The sequence below is a fragment of the Cetorhinus maximus genome, chromosome 6, assembly GCF_964194155.1.
Source record: "Cetorhinus maximus chromosome 6, sCetMax3.hap1.1, whole genome shotgun sequence".
In the NCBI taxonomy this organism is placed as follows: Eukaryota; Metazoa; Chordata; class Chondrichthyes; order Lamniformes; family Cetorhinidae; genus Cetorhinus; species Cetorhinus maximus.
The window spans coordinates 55,749,212-55,772,908 of NC_135884.1; the positions used below are offsets into that span (position 1 = coordinate 55,749,212).

The 23,697-nt window shown below is 44.6% G+C and overlaps 1 protein-coding gene across 9 annotated transcripts in view; it reads right to left on the reverse strand.

Annotated features, from left to right (window-relative positions):
• Nucleotides 1-23,697, reverse strand: part of chl1b (cell adhesion molecule L1-like b) — a 954,137-nt gene that overhangs the window by 483,346 nt on the left and 447,094 nt on the right. For all 9 annotated transcript variants that reach the window (XM_078543741.1, XM_078543742.1, XM_078543744.1 and 6 more), the window contains one exon: nucleotides 213-335. In XM_078543741.1, the coding sequence (XP_078399867.1) occupies nucleotides 213-335 (123 nt within the window). The remainder of the gene's footprint in view (nucleotides 1-212; nucleotides 336-23,697) is intronic.

Sequence of the window (23,697 nt, forward strand, 5' to 3'; positions counted from 1 at the left end):
CTGTAAAATAAAAACTGATTCCCTTCCCTGACCTTTCTCTTTGCATTTTAGCACTTTTATAGGACATTGGTGAAAACTTCACAATAAGAAAAAGCCATCAAGGCTAATATGATAAAAGGTAATTGCCAGATGTCATAGAGACTGAATTTAACAATTTAGTTTAACAGCTAGCTGGAATCTGCTCTCATAAATATATAATAGATAGTACTTACTGCTGGTCATCCAATAAATATTTAATGGAGGTGGCCCACTGGGAGGATTACATGGTAACACCACAGGATCCCCTTCCTCAACTTCAATATGCTTTGTACTCTCTTTTGGAAATCTAGGGATAGCTGGAAAAAGAACAAGAGCATTAGTCATAATATGTAAAGTTAGCAGAAATGAAAAATGCCAATTCCAGGTAGCAAATAATGGAATGAGAGCACAAGCCAGACGGAAAAAACTCAGCAAGAGAGCACAAGGCACAGAACTTGAAAAACAAAGTTATAAGATGAATGGGAATCAGTGGGTAACTGTTCAAGATAAATAAAACTGTTAACTGTTAACTTTAAATGTAACCGTTCAAATTAAAGATTCACTGATGCACACAAAGTTAGAGCTGGTTGTCACTAAACACATGGTTGGTTCAAGCAGCTTGATGCCTGATGCTCAACAATTTCTTATTCACTTTAATTATTCTGCATTATTCCTATTGTTATAATAGTTAAACTACAAAAGTATGAAAAAGCACAGATTATATTGCCCAATCATCCATTTTTAAATGTTTAGCACTTTAAATATCAGCAATTTGCTGTGCTAAAATAACTTCATATTTTAGAAAATTATAATTTTAACTGTTTTCAATTTCAGGTTAATTTTCAGAAAAAGTGAGTAATTAAGACATAAATTGCAAACTGGTTTCCTCTATTCATGCAATATTTTTTTTAGAAATCCTGTTCCAGGCATTGGGGGGATAATTGGCCAGCCCCTGAACAAAGGGACAGGGATTGCAATGCACAATTAACCTGCACCTGTTGCTTCCAATGCAGGCGGTGTGAAAACTGCAGAGACGTGAAGCTCTGCAAACACGTTTTCTGAAGCAGTGGGACCAGGTAGCCATGGTGGTCAATGCCAGAAGTGTAGCCCGAAGACCTGGATTTAGTGCTGCAAAAAGTTCAAAGAACTTGCACGAGTGGTCAAGGTCAGTGAATTTCAATTATCATATTTCACCAGCTGCATCACGATGCTCACACACTCTTCAATGCATCACATCCCCATCAATCACCACCCAACAATCTCTTACAATCATGAAGCAATTATGACTTTAACTGAACATTCATAGCTTCACCTTATACTTAGCACTGCTTCAAGTCTCACGCCCACACCTCACAGGTTATACACACGGCCAACTATTCAACCAGGACAGCCATATCACCTGAACACGTTGCATCACACTCAACACGCTTCCCTCACTCTTTCAGGACAAGTTGGCACATAAATGGAGGCATCAGGTGTTAACCGGCAGGGGACAAGCACGACTGCATGTCCATGCCCAATGGAGAAAATGGCTGTCGCCATCACAAGTGCCCATCACTGAAGCCAAGGCCAGTGGTGGGGATGAAACCATTGACGATGATGGTACACTGTTGTATCTAATCCTCCTTGCATCCCAATTCCTCAATCCCTCAATCTCTTCTAATCTAGAAGCCACAGTTGGTGTAAAAATAAAGCATGCACCTCTTGCTTTGCTCCCCACGCTTTCCCTTACCACAACCCTACTGTTGTACCTTCAACTCAGTAGGCAATTGTGGAAAAGAAAGAGGTGGAAGACAGTAGTGATGAAAAAAAAATCACTCTCATGTTCACAGTCACCAGCTCAGATTCTTACACTGTACCTGCTTTAGAGGGTAGTTTAGAAGGATCTGCATATAGTGAGAATCCAGCTGGGGTGGCCTGCAGCCAGGGCAGGGAGCAAGTGTAGCCCAGGTGCCAGCTTGCTAGAGGATGAGATTGCATATGAGTTCTATTGCACAGGATTCAAATGAGCAGTTGGATGGGGTGAGATGCAGCAGGTCAGGGGCTGAGCATTCTCTGGCAAGTGATTCACCTCCTGACTCCCCAAAGCCTGTCCAGCAATGACAAGGCACAAGTCAGGTGTATGATGGAATACTCTTCACTTGCCTGGGTGATTGCAGCTTCATGAACTCTCAAGAAACTCAACACAATCCAGGGCAATGTCTGCTTGACTGGCACTCCATCCACCACCTTCAACATTTATTCCCTCAAAAACAGCAACACTGTGGCTGCAGTGTACACCATCTACAGGATACACTGGAGCAACTCACCAAGGCTCCTTTAACAGCACCTCCCAAACCCACAACCTCTACCACATAAGAGAATGCGAGCAGCAGACGCATGAGAATACCACCAACTGCAGATTCCCCTCTAAGTCACACACCTTTCATTGTCACTGGGTCAAAATCCTGGTATTTCCTACCCAACAGTGCTGTAGGGATAACTTCACCACATGGGCTACAGTGATTCAAGAAAGCGTCTCAAACTATCTTTTTAAGCGCAATTAGGAGTGGGTAATAAATGCTAGCATAGCCAATGAAAGCCACATTCCAAAAAAAAAATTGGTAACACCCACCTTTGTAGAATGAAATCTGAATGAAGTAAAGCCCTAATTCAAAACTTCATCATATAATCTTGGCTGATACAATGAATGTTCAATGAGTATTCCAGTGCTGCAGAAGACATTGGTCCCAATGAGGGGCAAGTTTGATAAACTGGAGGGTGGACTTTTGGTTGGTATCTAAAAGCAGTGGGTGTTGACATCACAGAATGCATTTTTCCCTACCTGGAAAGACAACTTACCTGTCAAGCTTGGTTCCCGGTTGGGTGGGACACAATCTGGACCAGGCTGCAGATGCAGGTAAGGAGCCTGCAGCTGCTGGTGGGAATAAGGGTGCTGGGGGCAGGTGGTCTGATCCTTGGCTCAAGGGGAGAGATTGGACACTGAGGGAGGGTGGAGAGGTGGTTCCAATCACCAATTGGGGCTGTTCTTCATTTGGGAGGAAGGTCTGACAGGGGGTGTCCAAACCAAGGGAAGAAGCTAGGCTTTAAGGTCAGGGGAGAGGCACTCTTTCGCCTCCTGGCCCACAAACACCTAATTTCTCCCCTAAAGTGTCTTCACCTTCTTTGAACTGACAGGTTACCAAACATGCTCAAAAACAGGTTAAATCTCAGGCTAACAAAAACAGAAAATTCTGGAAATAATGAGCAGATCTAACAGCATCTGTGGAGAGAAAAACAGAGTTAACGTTTCGAGTCCATCTGATTCTTCAGCTCTGAAGAAGGGTCATACGGACTCAAAATGTTAACTCTGTCTTTCTCTCTACAGATGCTGTTAGACCTGCTGAGTTTGTCCAGCATTTTCTGCTTTTGTTTCACATTTCCAGCATCCACAGTATTTTGCTTTTATCTTAAATCTCAGGCTGCCAGCCTTACTATAATGTTTAAATAGCCAATTCACCTCCTAGGAGGTGCTTAGCTCCCCACCCCTTGTCCCACCCCGTTAAACCCAGAAGTAAGTGGGCTAGAGGTGGATTGTTGTCGGGTTCAAGGTGTTTGAAAAACATTTAAATCTGGCCCGACCCCAATACACCAGTTCTTCAGTGATAAAATTCCCCCATTACTTTAAGATCCCAGCTCTATTTTCTGCTGAATGTTGAAACCCCCATGGAATATTCAAAGAATTATGGGGGATTCACCTGGTTTTACTTGGGTTTTGTTGAGTGTAAATTGAGCAGTCATAAAAAATGTACTTCATTGTACATATAAATATTTTAGAAATGTCTGAGAATATAAATCATTACAAATTTCTGCTGTATTTTTTCCAGCACTAAAGTCAAGTGGAAAGGCAATCATCGGCTCCAAATTTCTGAGGTAATTTGGAAATTGTCATGCTTCTCACTATATAAGAAAAAATAAAGAATAAACATTATATTATAAACTGAGAATTAAGACGTCAGCGGCAGTGTGTTTGCAATCTCTGCTTTCATCTGAGATGCTGGTTAAATCCTGCCCAAACTAATGGTAAGGTTCTCTTTCTTTCTCAGGGCTCTCTGTAAAAAATGTTTTTCAGTAAGCCTAATCCAGCTCCCAGTAGTTATGAGACAAGATTCCTTGTAACGCATTACAGTTAAGGCCAAATCTCACTTAAGAGATCACAAGAATGTTTAGTGAGGGAATTGGGGGAGAACATTTTTGTGGGGCTGATCATGAGACAGAAGAATATGAAGGTCTCCTGGAGGTTAGAGTACAAGTATTTTGTTCCGGCACAGGAAAAAAAATTCTCTCCTGCTGACCTGAGCTATTCGATGCTGACACAGTTGGGGGAATTTTTCCCATCCCGCCCGCAATGGGTTTCAAGGCGGGTGGGAGCAGAGAATCCAGCAGCAGGCAGGAAGCCACAAACCCACGGGTGTAAAAACAGCTTGCAATTCTCCCGATGCTGGGCTTATGGTGGGTGGGTTATTCCACTGACTAGTAGCGTGATCGCTATTTGCATTTATTAACATCTTATGAATGCTAATTTTAAAAGTTGCTCGGCAGAATCTTGTCACGCCTTCCAATCATGTGTCACACCAGCAGGAAATTACGTCAGCCTCAAACACACTTGAAAAGGGGTGGCGTGCACAAGTCAGTTCACTGGTAACTTTGAGGTGAGTGAAACATACATAGCCTATCTGCCAGAGCGCTGCGCCGGTCTTGTTGCGATGAACACCACACTGCTGGGGCTGTACGGTTGGTCTGCTCCTGCTCTTTGCCTACATTGTCCCAAAGGACACCAGTGTGCTGTGGTACTAATGCAGGCCTCCACTTTCAGAAACTAGCACTTCAATCGGGGGTGGGCTGTGAGGTGAGGGTGGGATTGATGAACACAAGGTAGGCAATGGGGAGGGAAGGCTGTGGAATGGCAGTGACAGGGGAGAGCAAACACGAGGGGACCCTTCTGGGATCACCTTCTAACTTTCTGTTGCCTCAGGAGTGAGCAGGAGTCTGCTTAGAAAGAAAGGAGTACCACCTCCTTGCGATGAAAGCCACTGAGAGCCAATGGCTTCATTAACACTGTTAAAGGGCTACTCAGTACTCAGTGGTTTCATATCACAGTCGCTGCATCTCAAGAGTAACACATTGGAATTTAGAATTTGGAAATTCAGCTAATAGTGAAGAAGGCACAGCTGTATCATATATGGCATTCCATCAATGACGGCTTGTCACCTGTTCACCAGATTTGACACTCCTATTCTAGGATGAATGAGATGAACTGGGCTTTTTTTGACCTTTGTAGTCCATAATTATCTTGTGAATAGAGGGTGGAATCATGGCTGGAGCCAACAGAGGGCGCTGGTGAGAAGTGATTGAAGCATTCTGGGAGAAGTCACCGCAGCCACCGCGACTCAGGAGGGAATCGAGGAGAAGGACTCTTGCACTCAACAGGAGGAAGAGCATCCAACAGAGGGCGCTGGTGAGAAGTGACTGAAGCATTCTGGGAGAAGTCACCACAGCCACCGCAACTCAGGAGGGAATTGAAGAGAAGGACTCTTGCACTCAACAGGAGGAAGAACATCCAACAGAGGGCGCTGGTGAGAAGTGACTGATGCATTCTGGGACAAGTCACCGCAGCCACCGTGACTCAGGACGGAATCGAGGAGGACCCACTGTCTAAGAACGGAATGGAGGATCCAGTTGTGGTCCACGTTGGGACAAATAACATAGATAAGGCGAGGAAAGAGGACCTGTTTGGGGATTATCAGGAACTAAGAACTAAATTAAAGAACAGCTCCTCAAGGGTTATAATCTCCGGATTACTACCCGAGCCACGAGCAAATTGGCATAGGGGCGCGAGAATAAGGGAAGTAAAAACGTGGCTAAAGGAGTGGTGCGGGAAAGAGGGGTTCCATTTGGTGGGGCACTGGCATCAGTATTGGAACAGGAGGGATCTGTACCGTTGGGATGGTCTCCACCTGAACCAATCTGGGACCAATGTTCTAGTGAAAAGGGTAAATAGGGTGGTCAACAGGACTTTAAACTAGAAAGTGGTGGGGGGGAGAGAAGGGTAAAACTCCAAGAAGTATGACTAATGGGAAACAAAGCAGGAGGTTAGCGTGTGGGGGGGTGGATTCAACTTCATGGAAAATTATGAAAAAACTGAAAAGAAAGGAGAGCCCAGGAGAGGCTATTAAAGTCTCCAGAACACAAAATAGGACAAAGTGTTTGGAAAGGGCTAGGAATCTAACTTCAAGCACATCAGATAAAAGGACGACAATGAGAAAGGGGACGGGAAATACAGGACTGAAGGTGTTGTATCTGAATGCACGCAGTATACGAAATAAGGTAAATGAGCTTGTGGCGCAGATTGAAATTGGCAGGTATGATGTGGTGGGCATCATGGAGACATGGCTGCAAGGGGATCAGGACTGGGAGCTAAATATCCAAGGATATACATCCTATCGAAAAGATAGGCAGGTTGGCAGAGGGGGCGGGGTTGCTTTGTTAGTAAGAAATGAAATTAAATCAATAGCAAGAAACAACATAGGGTCAGAGGATGTAGAATCTGTGTGGGTAGAGTTGAGGAACTGCAAAGGTAAAAAAACCATAATGGGAGATATGTACAGGCCTCCGAACAGTAGTCAGGATGTGGGGCACAAGATACACCAGGAGATAGAAAAGGCGTGTAAGAAAGGCAAGGTTACAGTGATCATGGGGGATTTCAATATGCAGGTAGACTGGGAAAATCAGGTTGGTAGTGGATCCCAAGAAAAAGAATTTGTGGAATGTCTACGAGATGGCCTTTTGGAGCAGCTTGTGGTGGAGCCCACTAGGGAACAGGCAATTGTAGATTTAGTGATGCGTAATGAGGCAGATTTGATAAGGGAGCTTAAGGTGAAGGAACCCTTAGGAGAAAGTGACCATAATATGATAGAATTTACCCTGCAATTTGAGAGGAAAAAGCTGGAATCAGATGTAACAGTGTTACAGTTGAATAAAGGCAACTACAGAGGCATGAGGGAGGAGCTGGCCAGAATGGACTGGGAGATGAGCCTAGCAGGAAAGACAGTGGAACAGCAATGGCAGGAGTTTCTGGGAGTAATTTGGGAGACACAGCAAAAATTCATCCCTAGGAAGAAGAAGCATACTAAAGGGAGGACGAGGCAACCATGGCTGACAAGAGAAGTCAGGGACAGCATAAAAGCTAAAGAGAAAACATACAATGCAGCGAAGAGCAGTGGGAAACCAGGGGATTGGGAAGCCTACAAAGACCAACAGAGGACAACTAAAAAAGAAATAAGGAGGGAGAAGACTAAATATGAGGGTAAACTAGCCAGTAATATAAAAGAAGATTGCAAGAGTTTTTTTAGATATATAAAGGGTAAGAGAGAGGCAAAAGTGGACATTGGGCCGCTGTAAAATGGCGCTGGAGAAGTAGTAGTGGGGAACAAAGAAATGGCGGAGGAACTCAATAGGTACTTTGCGTCAGTCTTCACGGTGGAAGACACGAGTAACATCCCCAAAGTTCAAGAGAGTCGGGGGGCAGAGGTGAGTATGGTGCCCATTACCAAGGAGAAGGTGCTAGGAAAACTGAAAGGTCTGAAGGTGGATAAATCACCTGGACCAGATGGATTACACCCCAGAGTTCTGAAGGAGATAGCTGAAGAGATAGTGGAGGCGTTAGTGGTGATCTTTCAGGAATCACTCGAGTCAGGGAGGGTCCCAGAGGACTGGAAAATCGCTAATGTAACCCCGCTATTTAAGAAGGGAGTGAGGCAAAAGACGGGAAATTACAGGCCGATTAGCCTGACCTCGGTCGTTGGCAAGATTTTAGAGTCCATTATTAAGGATGAGATTTCAGAATACTTGGAAGTGCATGGTAAAATAGGGCAAAGTCAGCATGGTTTCATCAAGGGGAGGTCATGCCTGACAAATCTGTTAGAATTATTTGAGTAGGTTAGACAAAGAAGAGCCAATGGATGTTATCTACTTGGACTTCCAGAAGGTCTTTGACAAGGTGCCGCACAGGAGGCTGCTCAGTAAGATAAGAGCCCATGGTGTTAGAGGCAAAGTACTAGCATGGATAGAAGATTGGCTGTCTGGCAGGAGGCAGAGAGTGGGGATAAGGGGGTCCTTCTCAGGATGGCGGCCGGTGACTAGTGGGTTCCGCAGGGGTCAGTGTTGGGACCACAACTTTTCACTTTATACATTAATGATCTAGATGAAGGAACTGAGGGCATCCTGGCTAAGTTTGCATATGATACAAAGATAGGTGGAGGGACAGGTAGTATTGAGGAGGCGGGGAGGTTGCAGGAGGATTTGGACAGGTTAGGAGAATGGGCAAAGAAGTGGCAGATGGAATACAAAGTGGGGAAGTGTGAGGTCATGCACTTTAGTAGGAAATCTAGAGGCATAGACTATTTTCTAAATGGGGAGAGAATTCAGAAATCTGGAGTGCAAAGGGACTTGGGAGTCCTAGTTCAGGATTCTCTTAAGGTTAACTTGCAGGTTGAGTCGGTAGTTAGGAAGGCAAATGCAATGTTGGCATTTATTTCAGGAGGACTAGAGTATAAAAGCAGGGATGTGCTGCTGAGGCTTTATAAGGCTCTGGTCAGACCACATTTAGAATATTGTGAGCAATTTTGGGCCCCATATCTCAGGAAGGATGTTCTGGTCCTGGAGAGGGTCCAGAGGAGGTTCACGAGAACAATCCCAGGAATGAAGGGCTTAACATATGAGGAACGTTTGAGGACTCTGGGTCTATACTCGATGGAGTTTAGAAGGTTGAGGGGGGATCTGATTGAAACTTACAGAATACTGAAAGGCCTGGATAGAGTGGACGTGGGGAAGATGTTTCCATTAGTAGGAGAGACTAGGACCTGAGGGCACAGCCTCAGAGTAAAGGGAAGACATTTTAGAACAGAGATGAGGAGAAACGTCTTTAGCCACAGAGTGGTGAATCTATGGAATTCATTGCCACAAAAGGCTGTGGAGGCCAGGTCATTGAGTGTATTTAAGACCGAGATAGATAGGTTCTTGATTGGTAACGGGATTAAAGGTACGGGGAGAAGGCGGGAGAATGGGGTTGAGAAACTTATCAGCCATGATTGAATGGCGGAGCAGACTCGATGGGCCGAATGGCCTAATTTCTGCTCCTATGCCTTATGGTCTTATGGTTTTATTTTGTTGCTAATGAAAATTTACTGTGAGTGGTATTTGTGGGGTGAGATTGCCAAGGCAGAAGTATGTAATGGGCTCATAGTGAATCAGAAACCTGTTTTACACTGCACAAGATTCTCGAGTCTTTTCCATTGACTTCAATCTTGTCCTTTGGCCAACTTACCTATTATCCCACTCTATCATAGTGCTTTCTATGAGTTTTTTTGAGGTATTGAAATATTGTGATAACGTTGCGTTGCATAGTAGATATTGAAAATATATTGCCGTGAGAAACAGCAACCCGCAGAGTTTTCAGACTTGCTGATCAAGAAAACACAGATACAATTGTGAACCATTCAGTTTTTGGCCTCTGGCCTCATAAAAGTTGTGCTGTACAGAGACACCTGAGGGCTCTCATGCTTCTCACTGGCAGTAAAGAGCTATGTTGTTCAATCATTCCACTTTGTTGTTCAAGAATCATTTGATATTTCTACCCTGTGAGGTTGCTAATAAAATAGAATCCAATTACACCCCTTGTATGAAATAATTATGTTGAATAATGTCATGCACCTAGGTAGAAGAAAGTCTTCTTCTACTTCTACAGAATGGAAAAGATCTTATACAGTTTATCTCGATTACACATATTGAATCAAATATGAATTTACTGCCACCATGTCCATATACTGCAATGTGCAGAACATGTTAATGAGGGCTGAGGCAGTCACCGAAATCAGTGTTGTTGTCTGCAGAGTGTTATAAATAACCTACAGGATATTTTCCTTTCAAATTAATAATATTGCACGATGCTGTTAAAATAAAATTTGTACTTTCTGGTCTCTTTAATAATCATGGTGTGATCACCTATAGGGCACACACAAACTAACACTGCATTATATCTTTGCTGCTCTTAATATTAATGATCCATGCTGCATATACATTGGGTGATATTTGTAACCAGATGCCAAGAATGGGCATCATCGTTCTACTTGAATCTTTCTGTGCTTGCTTGATGAATTGCTTGATGAATCTTGAAAGGGGAAAAAATATCACGCATGATTGAGGGAGCAGTGGAGGGTGGGGTGGGGGGAGTGTAGAGGGATGAGGAGCCCGGAAACAGGACAAGCATCTAGATCCATGATTTCTCTCCCTATGCCGAGGGGAGGGGAGTGGTGGAGGAGGGGAGCACTGCTCCAGCCAGGCATTGAGGCCTTTCTCACCTGCCTGGCCACACCTGTGACCACACAGTTTCCAGGCACCCGAACTCCCCAAGTAGAAAAGTCAGCTAGAAGCCGACATAACCGGAACAAGCCCGTCCCGCAGCCATAACACACTATGGGCAGGCTAAGTTGGTTGAAAGTGGGGCTTCCACCCCTCAGTGGGAGGAAGTCCTGCCCTCAGGAGCTGCCAACCAATCTGATTGGCCGGAAACTCTTGCAGTCACTGCAGATCCAAAGTTCAGTAGTGGGCATTGCAGAAAGGAGGACCACGTGGTCATGGCTGCCCCAGACAGGTAATTCTCAGGCTTTTAGGATGGGGAGGGATTCTAGAGCCCAGGGAGGGGTGAGAAGGGTGGGGTTCTGGGTTTTGGAGGGCAGATGGCATTGAAAGAACGGGGGGGAGTGACATCTTGGAGAGATGCCCCAAATGTGCACAGTGTACCCCCTGAATTAGGTGTCCGCACTTCCTTTCCACTCTTTTTCATGTTGGCCTTAAAAAATGGCCTGCCCAATCCCGCCCAGCTGCCCATGCCAGCCGCATGCATATTCCCCATTAGAACAAACCGAGGCTGGAATATTGCTGAGGTGTTGGTGTGGAACACCAGAGGTCACTCTGAAACCCTTGGAAAATGGAAAACTGGCATGATATCACAAACACCCATTAATTCCCTGAATTCATCAATCCATGGTTGACCGTCTTGGTGACACTGAAGCTCAGGGTGCTGATTCATTCCACCCTCCCCAATCCCACATATTTGGCCCAATATTATCTCTGTGTAAATGAACAGGTTTTGAGTCAGTTAAAATCAGGCCTATTGTGTCAAAAAAGGGTTGCATGGCTTAGTTTTGTAAGATTCGATTCCTTGGATTAAAGTTCAAGTGGATTCTCAAGTGAATGGAATCTTTGTTTAAAAATGAGTATCTGTATTGTCAAGTATAACTTAGAGAATATCTCTGTGTCTCTGTGAAGCACCCAACACAGTAAAGTCTTCCTCCCTCACAGTGTAACAGAAAAGTGGTCAAGCAATTTCCCCTCACCTCTCGTCCTTTCCATCAGCTGCACATTGATGCAGTGGAAGCCCTTGCAGTTTAAAAGTTCATCTTGGGGTGCACAGATTGTTTGCAGTTGATGACGCCTGTGGGAAGTTAGCCAGAGATGCAAACCTGAGCACCGACTCATTCTGATTAGCATTATCAGATGCGCAGTTGATATAATAACCTCCACTGGTAAACAACCCATCAATCTTATGCATCTGTGTGTGGCTGACTGGAAGATCCTGGTTTTGTCGCTGTCAAAGTCCTGCAAGGGTCCGAAGGTAAAAAAGGTGGAAGGGCGTGGTTACTGGCAGGCACTGATAGCACGAGCCACCAGGTTCAGCAGGAAACACATCTTCTAAATGTCTGCCACCGCCAGATGTGACAACATGAATCTCCTGAAGCACTGCTCCTTTGACCTATATTACTCTGTCTCCAAGGTCCAATCTAAGGTAACCAAGGTGCCACGATCCCAATGTGTTTCAGGAAAACTCCAAAATGTAGGAAATAACTATCAGCTAAAGTTCCCACTAAGGAAGCAGCTATAAGTACTGAATGAATATATATATATATATATATATATATTTTATTTGTTCATAAGATTTGAGCATTGCAGGAAAGACAAGCATTTATTTTCCATTCCTAATTGCCCTTAGAAAGGTGGTGGGAAGGCTGCCTTCTTGAACCAGTGCAGTCTATCTGCTGTAGGGACATCCGCAGTGCTATTTGGGAGAGAGGTCCAGAGTGTTAACCTAGCAGAAATGATATTATTACAAGTTAGGATGGTGTGCAGCTTGGAGGGGAACACGCATGCGGTGGTGTCCCCATGTGTGAGCTGCCCTTGTTCTTCTGTGGGATAGACGTCATAGGTTTAAAAAGATGCTATTGAAGGAGCCTTGATGAGGTTGCAGTACATCTTGTAGATGATACATATTGCTGCAGTGTTTGTCGGTGGTGGAAGGCAAGAATTTTTAAGGTAGGGAATGGGGTGCCAATCAAGCGGGCTGTTTTGTCCTGGTTGGTGCTGCGCTTCGAGTGTTGTTGGAGCTACACTCATCAAGGCAAGTGGAGAGTATTCTGTCACACTCCTGACTTGTGCCTTGTAAATTGTAGACAGGCTTTGGGGAGCCAGGAGGTGAGTTACTTGCCACAGAATACTCAGCCTCTGATTTACTCTTGTAGCCACAGTATTTATATGGCTAGTCCAGTTCAGTTTCTGGTCAATGGTAACCCCCATGATGTTGATAGTGGGTATTCAGCAATGCTGATGTTGTTAAATATCAAGATGAGATGGTTAGATTCTCTCTTACTGGAGCTGATCTTTGTCAGGTACTTATGTGGTTGTGAATGTAACTTGCCACTTTTCAGCCCAAGCCTGAATGTTGTGCAGGTCTTGTTGATGTGGGCACAGAGTGGTTCATTACCTGAGGAGTTATAAATGGTGCTAAACATTGTTCAAACATCGGTGAACATCCCCATTTCTGGCTTTATGAATGAGGGAAGTACATTGATGAAGCAGCTGAAGATGGTTGGGCCTAGTACACTACCCTGTGGAGCTGCTGCAGCAATGTCCTGGAGTTTGAGATAATTGGTCTCCAACACCCACAACCATATTCCTTTTTCCTAGGTTCCAGCCAATGGAGAGGTTTTCCCTTGATTCCCATTGGGTTCAATTTTGTGAGGGCTCCCTAATGCCACACTCGGTCAAACGCTGCTTTGGTGAGAAAGGTAGTCACTGCCACCTCATCTCTGGAATTCAGATCTTTTGTCTATGTTTGGACTATGGCTATAATGAGGACAGGAGCCACCTGACCCTGGCGGAATCCAAACTGAGCATCAGTGAACAAGTTATTGCAGAGTAAGTGCCGCTTGATCGTACCGTAAATGCTAGCTTCCATCACTTTGCTGATTGAGAGTAGACAGATAGAGCAGTAATTGGATTTGTCCTTCTTTCTGTGTAGTGCTTACATGAGTTTTAATCAGCTCCTTCAATTGGCATTGTGTGCTTTCCTTGGTTTCAATAGGGAGTTTCAGGAAGTGCAGGATACCCATGGATGCAACGTTAAACTTAAAAGTATGTTAGAAAATTGCTCAAATTGAAAGTCACCATTTATAATTCGGCAACCTGTCTCTCCCGAGGTGGTCACATACAACCAGGTCACCACGCATTGAAGGTGGCAGTCAGTAGGTTAGAGCTGCTCCAGTGCGCTTGCATTTTTGCTGATTTAGCCCTTCATCTATACTCAAACATGTGTTCCATTAGGTTAAAATTCCCAATGTCACCACCCTGAGAACATCCTTCATCCAGGAACAGATTAAGAATAGGCTAGGCAGTTCAAATCTAGGTATCCTTGAGGAGTTATGGGCAATCATTGGCACAGTGTTACACTACCACATATCTTGACATGTCCCACAGTCCTTGACAAAGTCATAAATAATGCCATCATGTGATATCTAATCATTCAATAACCTGCTCACTGATGCTCAGTTTGGGTTTCATCAGAGCCACTCAGGTCCAGAGCTTATACAGCCTTCACCCATACATGGATATGAGAACTCAATGCTAGAGCAGTGGTGACAGTATTTGCACTGGACATTGGCACAACCCATGACAGAGAATAGCATTGAAGAATCCTAGCAAAACTGAACCCATTAGTGAAGGTCAGAGAGAAAACCCTCCAAAAGCTGGAGTCATACCTGACACAATGAAAGATTCTTGTGGCTTTCAGAGCACATTTATGCACAGGATGAGCTCTGAAATTGACCTGGGCTCACAAAAGGCAAGTCATATTTGCGCCAGAAAAGTGTCAAGTAATGACCATCACCAAAAAGAGAAAGGCTATGTATCTTCCATTAACCTACAAAGACACCTCGGTCAGGTTTTCCCGGTCAGTGAGCAGGGGAGTGGGGGGGGTTGGTGTCCACTGGCCTAAGCGTAAAATGATGCGGGATGACATTGGGCAGAACTCCCAACGTCACCCCGCCTCATTTCACTTTTCAGGTCGGCAAGGGCTCAGCCGCATCAGCTGTGCGCCTGCCCACCTGTCAACGGCCAATTGAGGCCATTGACAAAGTACTTAATGTTATTAATGGACCTGCCCATCCAACCTTAAGGTTCGTGGTAAAGGCTGGGAGCCCTGGTGGACTTAAGAAAAAGCATGAAACCTCATCCACAGGCGGGATGAGGTTTCATGTAGGTTTTTAAATTTTTAATAAAAGTGTAACTAAAAGTGATGGACATGTCTCAACTCATGTGATAGTGTCACATGAGGGGACGTCAGGGAATTTTTTTTTTCTATTTTTAACATTTTTCAATGCGGAGCCAATCTCCCTGAGACAGCATTTAGCCTCAGGGAGATGAGTGCGCTCTTTCATGCGTATGCGTGAAAGAGCGCACTCTTGGCTCAGGGAATTCCCCCCAACCCCTGCCCGCACAGGGAGCACATAGCGCTTCCTGGCAGACATCATACTGAGCGGGCCTTAATTGGCCCGCCCATTTAAAATGGCGGCATGGCCCCCTGATCGGGGGCGCCAATCGGAGACACGCGTCCACATGCCCGCTCCTGAACTCCCCCCCCAAAGGGGGAATAATTCTGCCCCACCGTTACCAAGATCCCTATCATCAACATCATGGGATCACCAGTGACCAGAGGTTCAAGTGAACTAGGCAAATCAATACTGGCTGTAAAAGCAGGGAATAAGCTGTGTAAAACTAGAATTAGTGTCTCGACCCTTATTCCAACAAAGCCTTTCTATGACCTACAAGGATTTAGACAAGTTGAATAAGAAGGCAAATACATGGCAGATGCAGCATAACACAGATAAGTGTGAAGTTATCCACTTTGGTTGGTAAAACAGAATAGCAGAGTATTATTTAAATGGTGATAGATTGGGAAATGTTGATGTACAAAGGGGCCTGGGTGTCCTTGTACACCAAACGCTGAAAGTAAGCAAAAAGCAAAAAACTGCAGATGCTGGAAATCCAAAACAAAAATAAAAATACAAATAAAAATACCTGGAAAAACTCAGCAGGTCTGACAGCATCTGCGGAGAGGAACACAGTTAATGTTTTGAGTCCGTAAGAGTCATACATTAACTGAAAGTAAGCATGCAGGTGCAGCAAGCAGTTAAGAAGGTAAATGGTATGTTGGCCTTCATTGTGAGAGGACTTGAGTACAGATGCAAGGATGTCTCATTGCAGCTGTACAAGGCCCTGGTGATGCCACACCTGGTGTAGAATGTGTAGTTTTGGTCTCCTTACCTAAGAAAGGAAATACTTGCCGGAGAGGGAGTGCAGCAAAGGTTCACCAGACTGATTCCTGGGACGACAGAATTGTTGTACGAGGAGAGATTAGGCCGACTAGGCCTGTATTCATTTGAGTTTAGAAGAATGAGAGGGGATCTCACTGAAATGTATAAAATTCTGACAGGGCTGGACAGACTGGATGCAGGAATGATGTTTCCTCTGGTTTGGGGGTCTAGAACAAGGGCTCACAGTCTCAGGATACAGGGTAGGCCATTTAGAACTGAGATGAAGAGAAACTTCTTCATTCAGAGGGTGGCGAACCTATGGAATTCTCTACCACAAAAGGCTGTGGAGGCCAAGTCACTGAATATGTTTAAGAAGGGAATAGATAGATTTCTAGACTCTAAAGGTGTCAAGGGTTTTGGGGAGAGAGCAGGAGTACAGTGTTGAGATAGAGGATCAGCCATGATCATACTGAATGGCGGAGCAGGCTCGAAGGGCCAAATGACCTACTCCTGCTACTATTTTTTATGTTTCTATCTAAGCAGTAGCGTGATGGAATACTCAGCACATTCATGGAGGTGCACATTGACAGCATCACTCAAGGAGCTCAACATCATCAATTTAATCAATGCCCCCACTACCGAATTCAATATTCACTCCCTCCATCAACAAAACATTGTGGCTGCAAACTGTTGAATCTACACAATGACACAGCTCAGCAAGGTTAATTTGACAGGAGTGCCATCCTTGTTGCCTCTATCACCAAGAAGGATAGTGGCAGCAGTGTCATGGAAACATCACCTCCTCATAGCTCGCCTTCAAGTTCCCCACGCTCTGACTTGGGCACATGACATTATTCTTTCATCATTACTGGGTCAAAATCCAGGAAATTTCTACCTAACACCACCTGCAGGAGCACCATCACCATAAGGACTTTAGCGATTCAAGGAGTGGCCCACCTTCACTTTTCAGAACATCTAGTGATGGGCAATAACTGCACTTTTGCCAATGTTACCCACATACCAAAAATAAATTTGGTAAAACAGTTTTCTCTATGTTGTTCTCTCTGAGACTGATTGAATTGTATAGTACAACAAATCCATAGGATTAATAGTAAAGGTAGAATATAATTTCTGTAGTCACCTTGTTTTCTAACCATCCCATCCCCCCCACCCCCACTCAAAACTTTTAGTTTTAAAACTTAACTGGGTTTGAAAATGTTCTATAATGTATTAATTCAAATGACTGATTTTTCCCCCACTTCTTAACCTTTCATTGCTCCACATGATGAATTGTGCTAAGCTCCTGTGCAATGGGCAAGATGCATCCAGTTGGTCTTTCCCAATTTACCATTCTTCATGTCTGAAAATGACGAAATCAATGAAAGGCAGTTTCTCCTTACCTGAGATCCCCATAGATAGAAACTATTTTGTTTTAATAGGGAGAATCAGGAATAGAAATGTCAATCCCAGTCCAGTCCAGTTACGCTGATATACAACTAGCAGAGATCAGAAATAAACCTTGGAACATCTTCAATTTCATCGCTTAGTATGGTACCTCACGTGAGATTTATAACTATTGACCTATTGGAAAGATGGGGTAAGAAAGAAAAGCAATCTAGATTCCTAAAACTACATTTTAGTGTATTCAGTACATTTAGTGTATAGTACATAAACCAAGAACCTCTCAATTTGGTGACATTCAAATTATCTAACTAATCAAACATCTTACTAATTGTCTAGCTGTAGACTTTAACTTGGGAATGTTAAAGGCAAATATAAATGCAAGCAGTTATTATTGCAGCCCTTTGTAGTCTGCAGTTTAAACAACATAACAAGATATTGAACAGAACACAAAGAAACTAAAATATGTGGATCTGACTGCATAGGTTCAACCTAATGATAATATTTGCCCAAAGAAATTAAAATGCCAAATCAAATATGCTTCAGTCATCTCAAATTAGATGAAAATTGTAATTTTGTGCCCTGCAGGGTGTTATCCAACAATAAACATTTCTTGTTAAGAAACATATTCAGGAATAGATAGCACAGGAGCTCCGGAAATCCCGAGCATCATGGATGCCAGTCTCTAGCCGATTCGATTCACTCCACGTGATGTCAAGAAATGGCTGAAGGCACTGAATACTGCAAAGGTAATGGGCATTGACAATATTCCAGCAATAGTACTGAAGATTTGTGCTCCAGAACTTGCCGTGCACCTAGCCAAGCTGTTCCATTGCAGCTACAACACTGACATCTACCTGGCTATGTGAAAAATTGCCTAGGTATGTCCTGTACATAAAAAGAAGGACAAATCCAACTCGGCCAATTACCGCCCCATCAGCCTACTCTCAGTCATCAGTAAAGTATTGGAAGGGGTCATCAACAGTGCTATCAAGTGACAGTTGCTCAGCAATAACCTGTTCACTGATGTTCAGTTTGGATTCCACCAGGGCCACTCAGCTCCTGGCCTCATTATATCCTTGGTTCAAACATAGACAAAAGAGCTGAACTCCCGAGGTGAGGTGAGAGTGACTGCCCTTGACATCAAAGCTGTATTTGACCGAGTGTGGCATCAAGGAGCTCCAGCAAAATTGGAAACAATGGGAATCAGGGGGAAAACTCTCCACTGGCTGGAGTCATACCTAGTACAAAGGAAGATGGTTATGGCTGTTGAAGGTCAGCCATTTCAGCTCCAGGACAGCACTGCAGGAGTCCCTCAGGGTAGTGTCCTCAGCCCAATCATTTTCAGCTGCTTCATCAATGACCTTCCTTCCATCATAAGGTCAGAAGTGGGGATGATCACTGATGTTTGCACAATGCTCAGCACCATTCATGACTTCTCGGATACTAAAGTATGTCCAAATGTAGCAAGACCTGGACAATATCCAGGCTTGGGCTGACATGTGGCAAGTAATATTCGTGCCACACAAGTGTCAGATAATGACCATCTCCAACAAGAGAGGACCTAACCATTTTCCCTTGACGTTCAATGGCATAACCATCACTGAATCCCCCACTATCAACATCCTGGGGTTTACATTGATCAGAAACTGAATTGAAATAGCCATATAAATACTGTGGCTACGAAAGCAGGCCAGAGGCTCAGAATCCTGTGACAAGTGACTCACCTCCAGGCTCCCCAAAGCCTGTCCACCATCTACAAGGCACAAGGCAGGAGCGTGATGGGATACTCCCCACATGCCTGGATGAGTGCAGCTCCCACAACACTCAAGAAGCTTGATACCACATCCACAAACATTCACTCCCTCTAACAGCAACACACAGTAGCAGCAGTGTGTACCATCTACAAGATGCACTGCAAGAATTCACCAAGGCTCCTTAAACAGCACCTTCCAAACCTATGACCACTGCCATCTAGAAGGACAAGGGCAACAGATAGATGGGAACACCACCACATAGAAGTTCCCCTCCAAGTCACTCACCATCCTGATTTGGAAATATATTGCCATTCCTTCACTGTCGCTGGGTCAAAATCCTGCAACTCCCTTCCTAACAGCACTGCGGGTGTACTTATACCACGTGGACTGCAGCAGCTCAAGAAGGCAGCTCACCACCACCTTCTCAAGGGCAACTAGGAATGGGCATTAAATGCTGGCCCAGCCAGCGAAGCTCATATCCCATGAATGAATTAAAAAAAAACCAGCAACATTCTTCTGGTATCAAGCAGAACAGGTATTATTTCCTAGTTACACAAGTATATACTTCAGAGCATTTTATTTCTAAAATCTATCTGGAGGCTTATATTTCAAGTGTATTTCTAACATATTAAGCACTGTATTAAGTTAAGCATACATCAGGACAATCTTTTGCCAGAATTTTATGCAGAGACAGTGGCATCACCTCACCCTGAAACCCTTCTCCCCACCCCCTCCCAGCTGAAAGGTCAGGGGCGAGCCCAGCTCTGCCTGGCCTGGTCGCTCCACAGCCATTTAACAGCCACTGGATCAGAACTTATGCCCCCATTGAGGGGGAAATCCTGCCTCCTAGAGCTGCCGGCTAATCAAATGGCTGACAGTTCACCAGTCCCAGCAGTGCCACTGGGAGAGGTGGCCACTACTCAGACTGCCGGCTGTCCCTGAAGACGAGGCACCATGGACCTGGACATAAAGGTATGCCCAGGGTTTTGCTGGAGCCAGCCTGGCAGGCCACTGGCGAAGGGTGTGGGGGAGGAGGGCGTGGTTTTTCAGGTTGAGGTAATGCAGGATGGGGAGACTACACACGGATAGCCTTCAATGGACATGTGGTGCCCGAACAGGAGGCAAACACCATCCCCAACCCCCCATACAGTCTGGCGCTGGCATCCGGCGCTATGAATAAATTCCCAGAGGTAGCAGGAGGCGGCCCTTCATTGGCCATTAGTTTACAACATAAGGGCCTCAACTGACCCATGGGCAAAAGGGCTGCCTGATGCCTCCCCTGCTGTGGGGCAAATCACAGCGGAGGCAAATGGGTGATGGGTACACTCCTGCCTTCATGGCTTCCCATTTTCACCACCGTCCACCCCCCACCCCCCACCTGCCATCCCAAGCCGTTGGGGAGGAGAAGGGGGGCATAAAATTCTGACCTTGTTCTTTTTTAAATATCCTTGAGGTTAGACCAGGACCAGTTTTAGGGAAACTGATGCTGCCCTGGGTCAGCTAGTTTTGAGTTGCAGGAGTCACAGAACTATTAAACACGTCAATCCAACTGTACTTACAAATAAAAACATTTAAGTATTTCAATTTCTCACTTGCAATTCCCTTTCGGTGAATTGTCAGTCAGCTTTTTGCCAGCGAGCAGAGATTGTGTACTTTGCTATGGGGAGAAAGGAAAATCAAAGGAAGGGCCATTCCTGGGTACTTGTATTCCTCCTAGCAGCCAATCAAACAGTAGAATCGGCGGAGATCTGGAAAACGAGTCTCAATCTGCCCTCTTGGATAAGAATGATAACAGTCAAGCGGGAAAGAAAGCAAATGACCCAAAAAGACGATAATTTAATGTGATAGTTCTGGGGAGACTGGAAGGTCTCTGGATGCACCTAAGTGGCTGTTTAAGTTATTTTAGCTATCAGCTATAGATATCAAATTTACCTCAATACGATTCATAGAATCCTAGAATGATACAGCACAGATGAGGCTATTCAATCCATCATGCCTGTGCTTGCTCAATGATAGAGCCAGTCAATTAAACCCTTTCCTCTGCTTTAACCCCATCACCCTGAAAATTGAATGACATACTGAACTAGAAACAGAACTGGATCTATTTTGAGTGTTGCAAATTTCAGGTCTAATCAAATATCTTTGTCACATCAAGTCACCAGCATACATCTCAAAACTAAATTTGAACATTACTGCATCAGGAGAAGCAACATGGATCGAGGATTCACCTTGTTATGTACTTCTTATAACACAGAAATGCTTATGAATAGCATCAGATCAATATGTATCTTCACACTATCAGTTAAATAATCATCTAGACTCTACGGTTAAAAACAGCGGATCACACAATTTTAGTGCCAACACAGAACTGACAAATCTGAGTTATGCTGTGAACTCCCACATTATTCATTGGCCAGGCAAAGGAGAGGCCTGCACTGATACACACACACACACACACATACACACACACCACTTGCCGATGCATAAAGTGACGCGTGGTGACATTGGCCGTGTGTCCTGACGTCATCGCGCGTTATTCAGGTCTTCAATTCAGCGGGTGCGCACTTAAGTCGGCTGCGTACCTGCCAAACTGCCAAAGGCCTATTAAGGCCATTTAAATATCAATTAAAATAAAATTGATTGACATGTCCCGGGGACTTGTCTAAAAAACTTTTTCTGTCTTTATTAACATTTTTAAAGATGAAACTAATCTCCCTGAGGCAGCTCTTTGTCTCAGGAAGATATCAGCACTCTTTCTCGCGCTTGGGCGAAAGAACGCAGATCCCAACTCAGCCTTCTCCCCCCACCCGCACAGGGAGTGCAAACAGCACTTTTAGGTGCGCATCACGCTTGGCAGGCCTTAATTGGCCCGCCCACGTAAAATGGCGGTGTGCAGCCGATCGCCGCCCGCGCCCGCTCCCATCCAACCCTCCTGACGGGCAGAAAATTTTCCCCATAATATTATTGGAATTTAGTGTAAAATAGAGTAAAAGCGAGATGTGTTTATAGGGTTCTGTATGTGTGTGTAAGACTTAAATGAATTAGAGGCAGCGAGTCTGCGTGCTTTCATGTAAGAAGTTAAATTTGAAATGTTAATTAGATAAAAATGGGGAAGTTTAGAAACATAGGTATCACAGGAACATTTGCATTTTGAAATAATCCAGACTAGATTGTTTTCAAAGGAGGGGTGAAATGTGTCACCTAGCCAGGTGAAGTTTAAAAACAATGGGCTGAATTTTGCCGTCGCCGGCAAAATAGCACGGGGTGACGTCAGGGGAAACCCCCGACGTCATCCCGCCCCATTTAAATCTTCAGGAAGGCAGGCCCGCAGCAAAATAAGCTGCAGGCCCGCCAACCTGTCAATGGCCAATGGAAGCCATTGACAGGATCATTAAAACAATTAAAGGACCTGCCCGTCCAACCTTAAGGCTGGCGGGCAGGCCAGGAGCCCTGGCAGGGAATAGAAAAAACATGAAACCTCATCCATCGGCAGGATGAGGTTTCATATAGGGATTTAAAAAGTTCAATAAAGTTTTAGTGAAATTTATGAACATGTCCCAACATGAGGGGGACATGTTAAGGATTTTTTTTTCTATTTTTACTGTTTTTACAACTGTCAGCGATCTCCCTGAGGCAGCAGTTTGCGCTCTTTCATGCGCAAAAGAGTTCACTCTTGCTTTTGGGGAATCCCCCCCCCCGCCCGCACAGGAAATGCATAGCACTCCCCACCCGCTGGAGATTGGGTCGGACCCACCCATCCAGTAGGCAGAAAATTCTGCCCAATGTGTTTATTTTTCCCAAAGATTACTGGTAAAACTTAGTGCTACACGAGGTTTTTATTATCAGGAAGATAAAGTCCAAAGACATAGTGAAACAATGGGCATTTGCATTCAAAGAGGAAAATATGTATAAAGGAAAGAAGGCTGTTTATAAGGGAAGGCATTTTAAGATCTTACAAGTGTGAAAAAGGCTTCAGCATCTATGCGTCAAGCCGTTGTCTTCAAAGGACTGAAGTTAAGAAAACTCACTTTAAATTCGACTTGTTCAGGGTATCATGTTTCTTTGCCCGGGTCTTTTAAAATCTATGGGAAAAATTCTCCCCCCATTGAGGGAGTTGTGCGGGAATGGGCGGGGGCGGGCATGAACCAATTAAGCCAGTTAAGGCCCGTCCAGAGTGACACACACCCGGGAGCGCTGTGTGGGTGAGGGGGATTCCGAGTCAGGGCCTGAACTCTTTCACGAAAGAGTGCAGCCGTGCCTCAGGGAGATCAGTTTAAGTTCTGGAATACTTAATAAAGGTGAAATTTTTTTTAAGGAGATGTCCCCTCATGTGAAACTCACATGAGCTGGGACATGTCCATTAACTTTTTCAAAATTTTTTATTTAAATAATAAACGCTTAATGAAACCTCATCCCGCCCGTGGATGAAGTTTCATGAAAATTGCGAAGGCCGCCTGGGCTCTTCGCTTGCCCGCCAACCTTAAGGTTGGATGGGCAGCATTCTTAACAACTTTAATTACTTTCTTAATGGCCTTAATAGGCCTTTGATAGTTCGGCGGGCGCATAGCCGACGCGGCTGCACGCCCGCCGAACTGACAATCTAAATGATGCACAGTGATATCCGGACGCCCGCCCAACATCACCGTGTGTCATTTTACGCGTCAGTGAGTGGGCCCCGCCCCCGCTCGCTGATGGGAAAATTCTTCCCTGTGTGTCTTACTGTTGCCTTAATGAAAGTGTAACTGGGAGTTAGATTAGTTAGGGGATTTAGAAGTTATCATAGTAGTAATTTGTAGATCTATGTATGTGTTTAAAAATCATTTCTCTTATTAATAAAT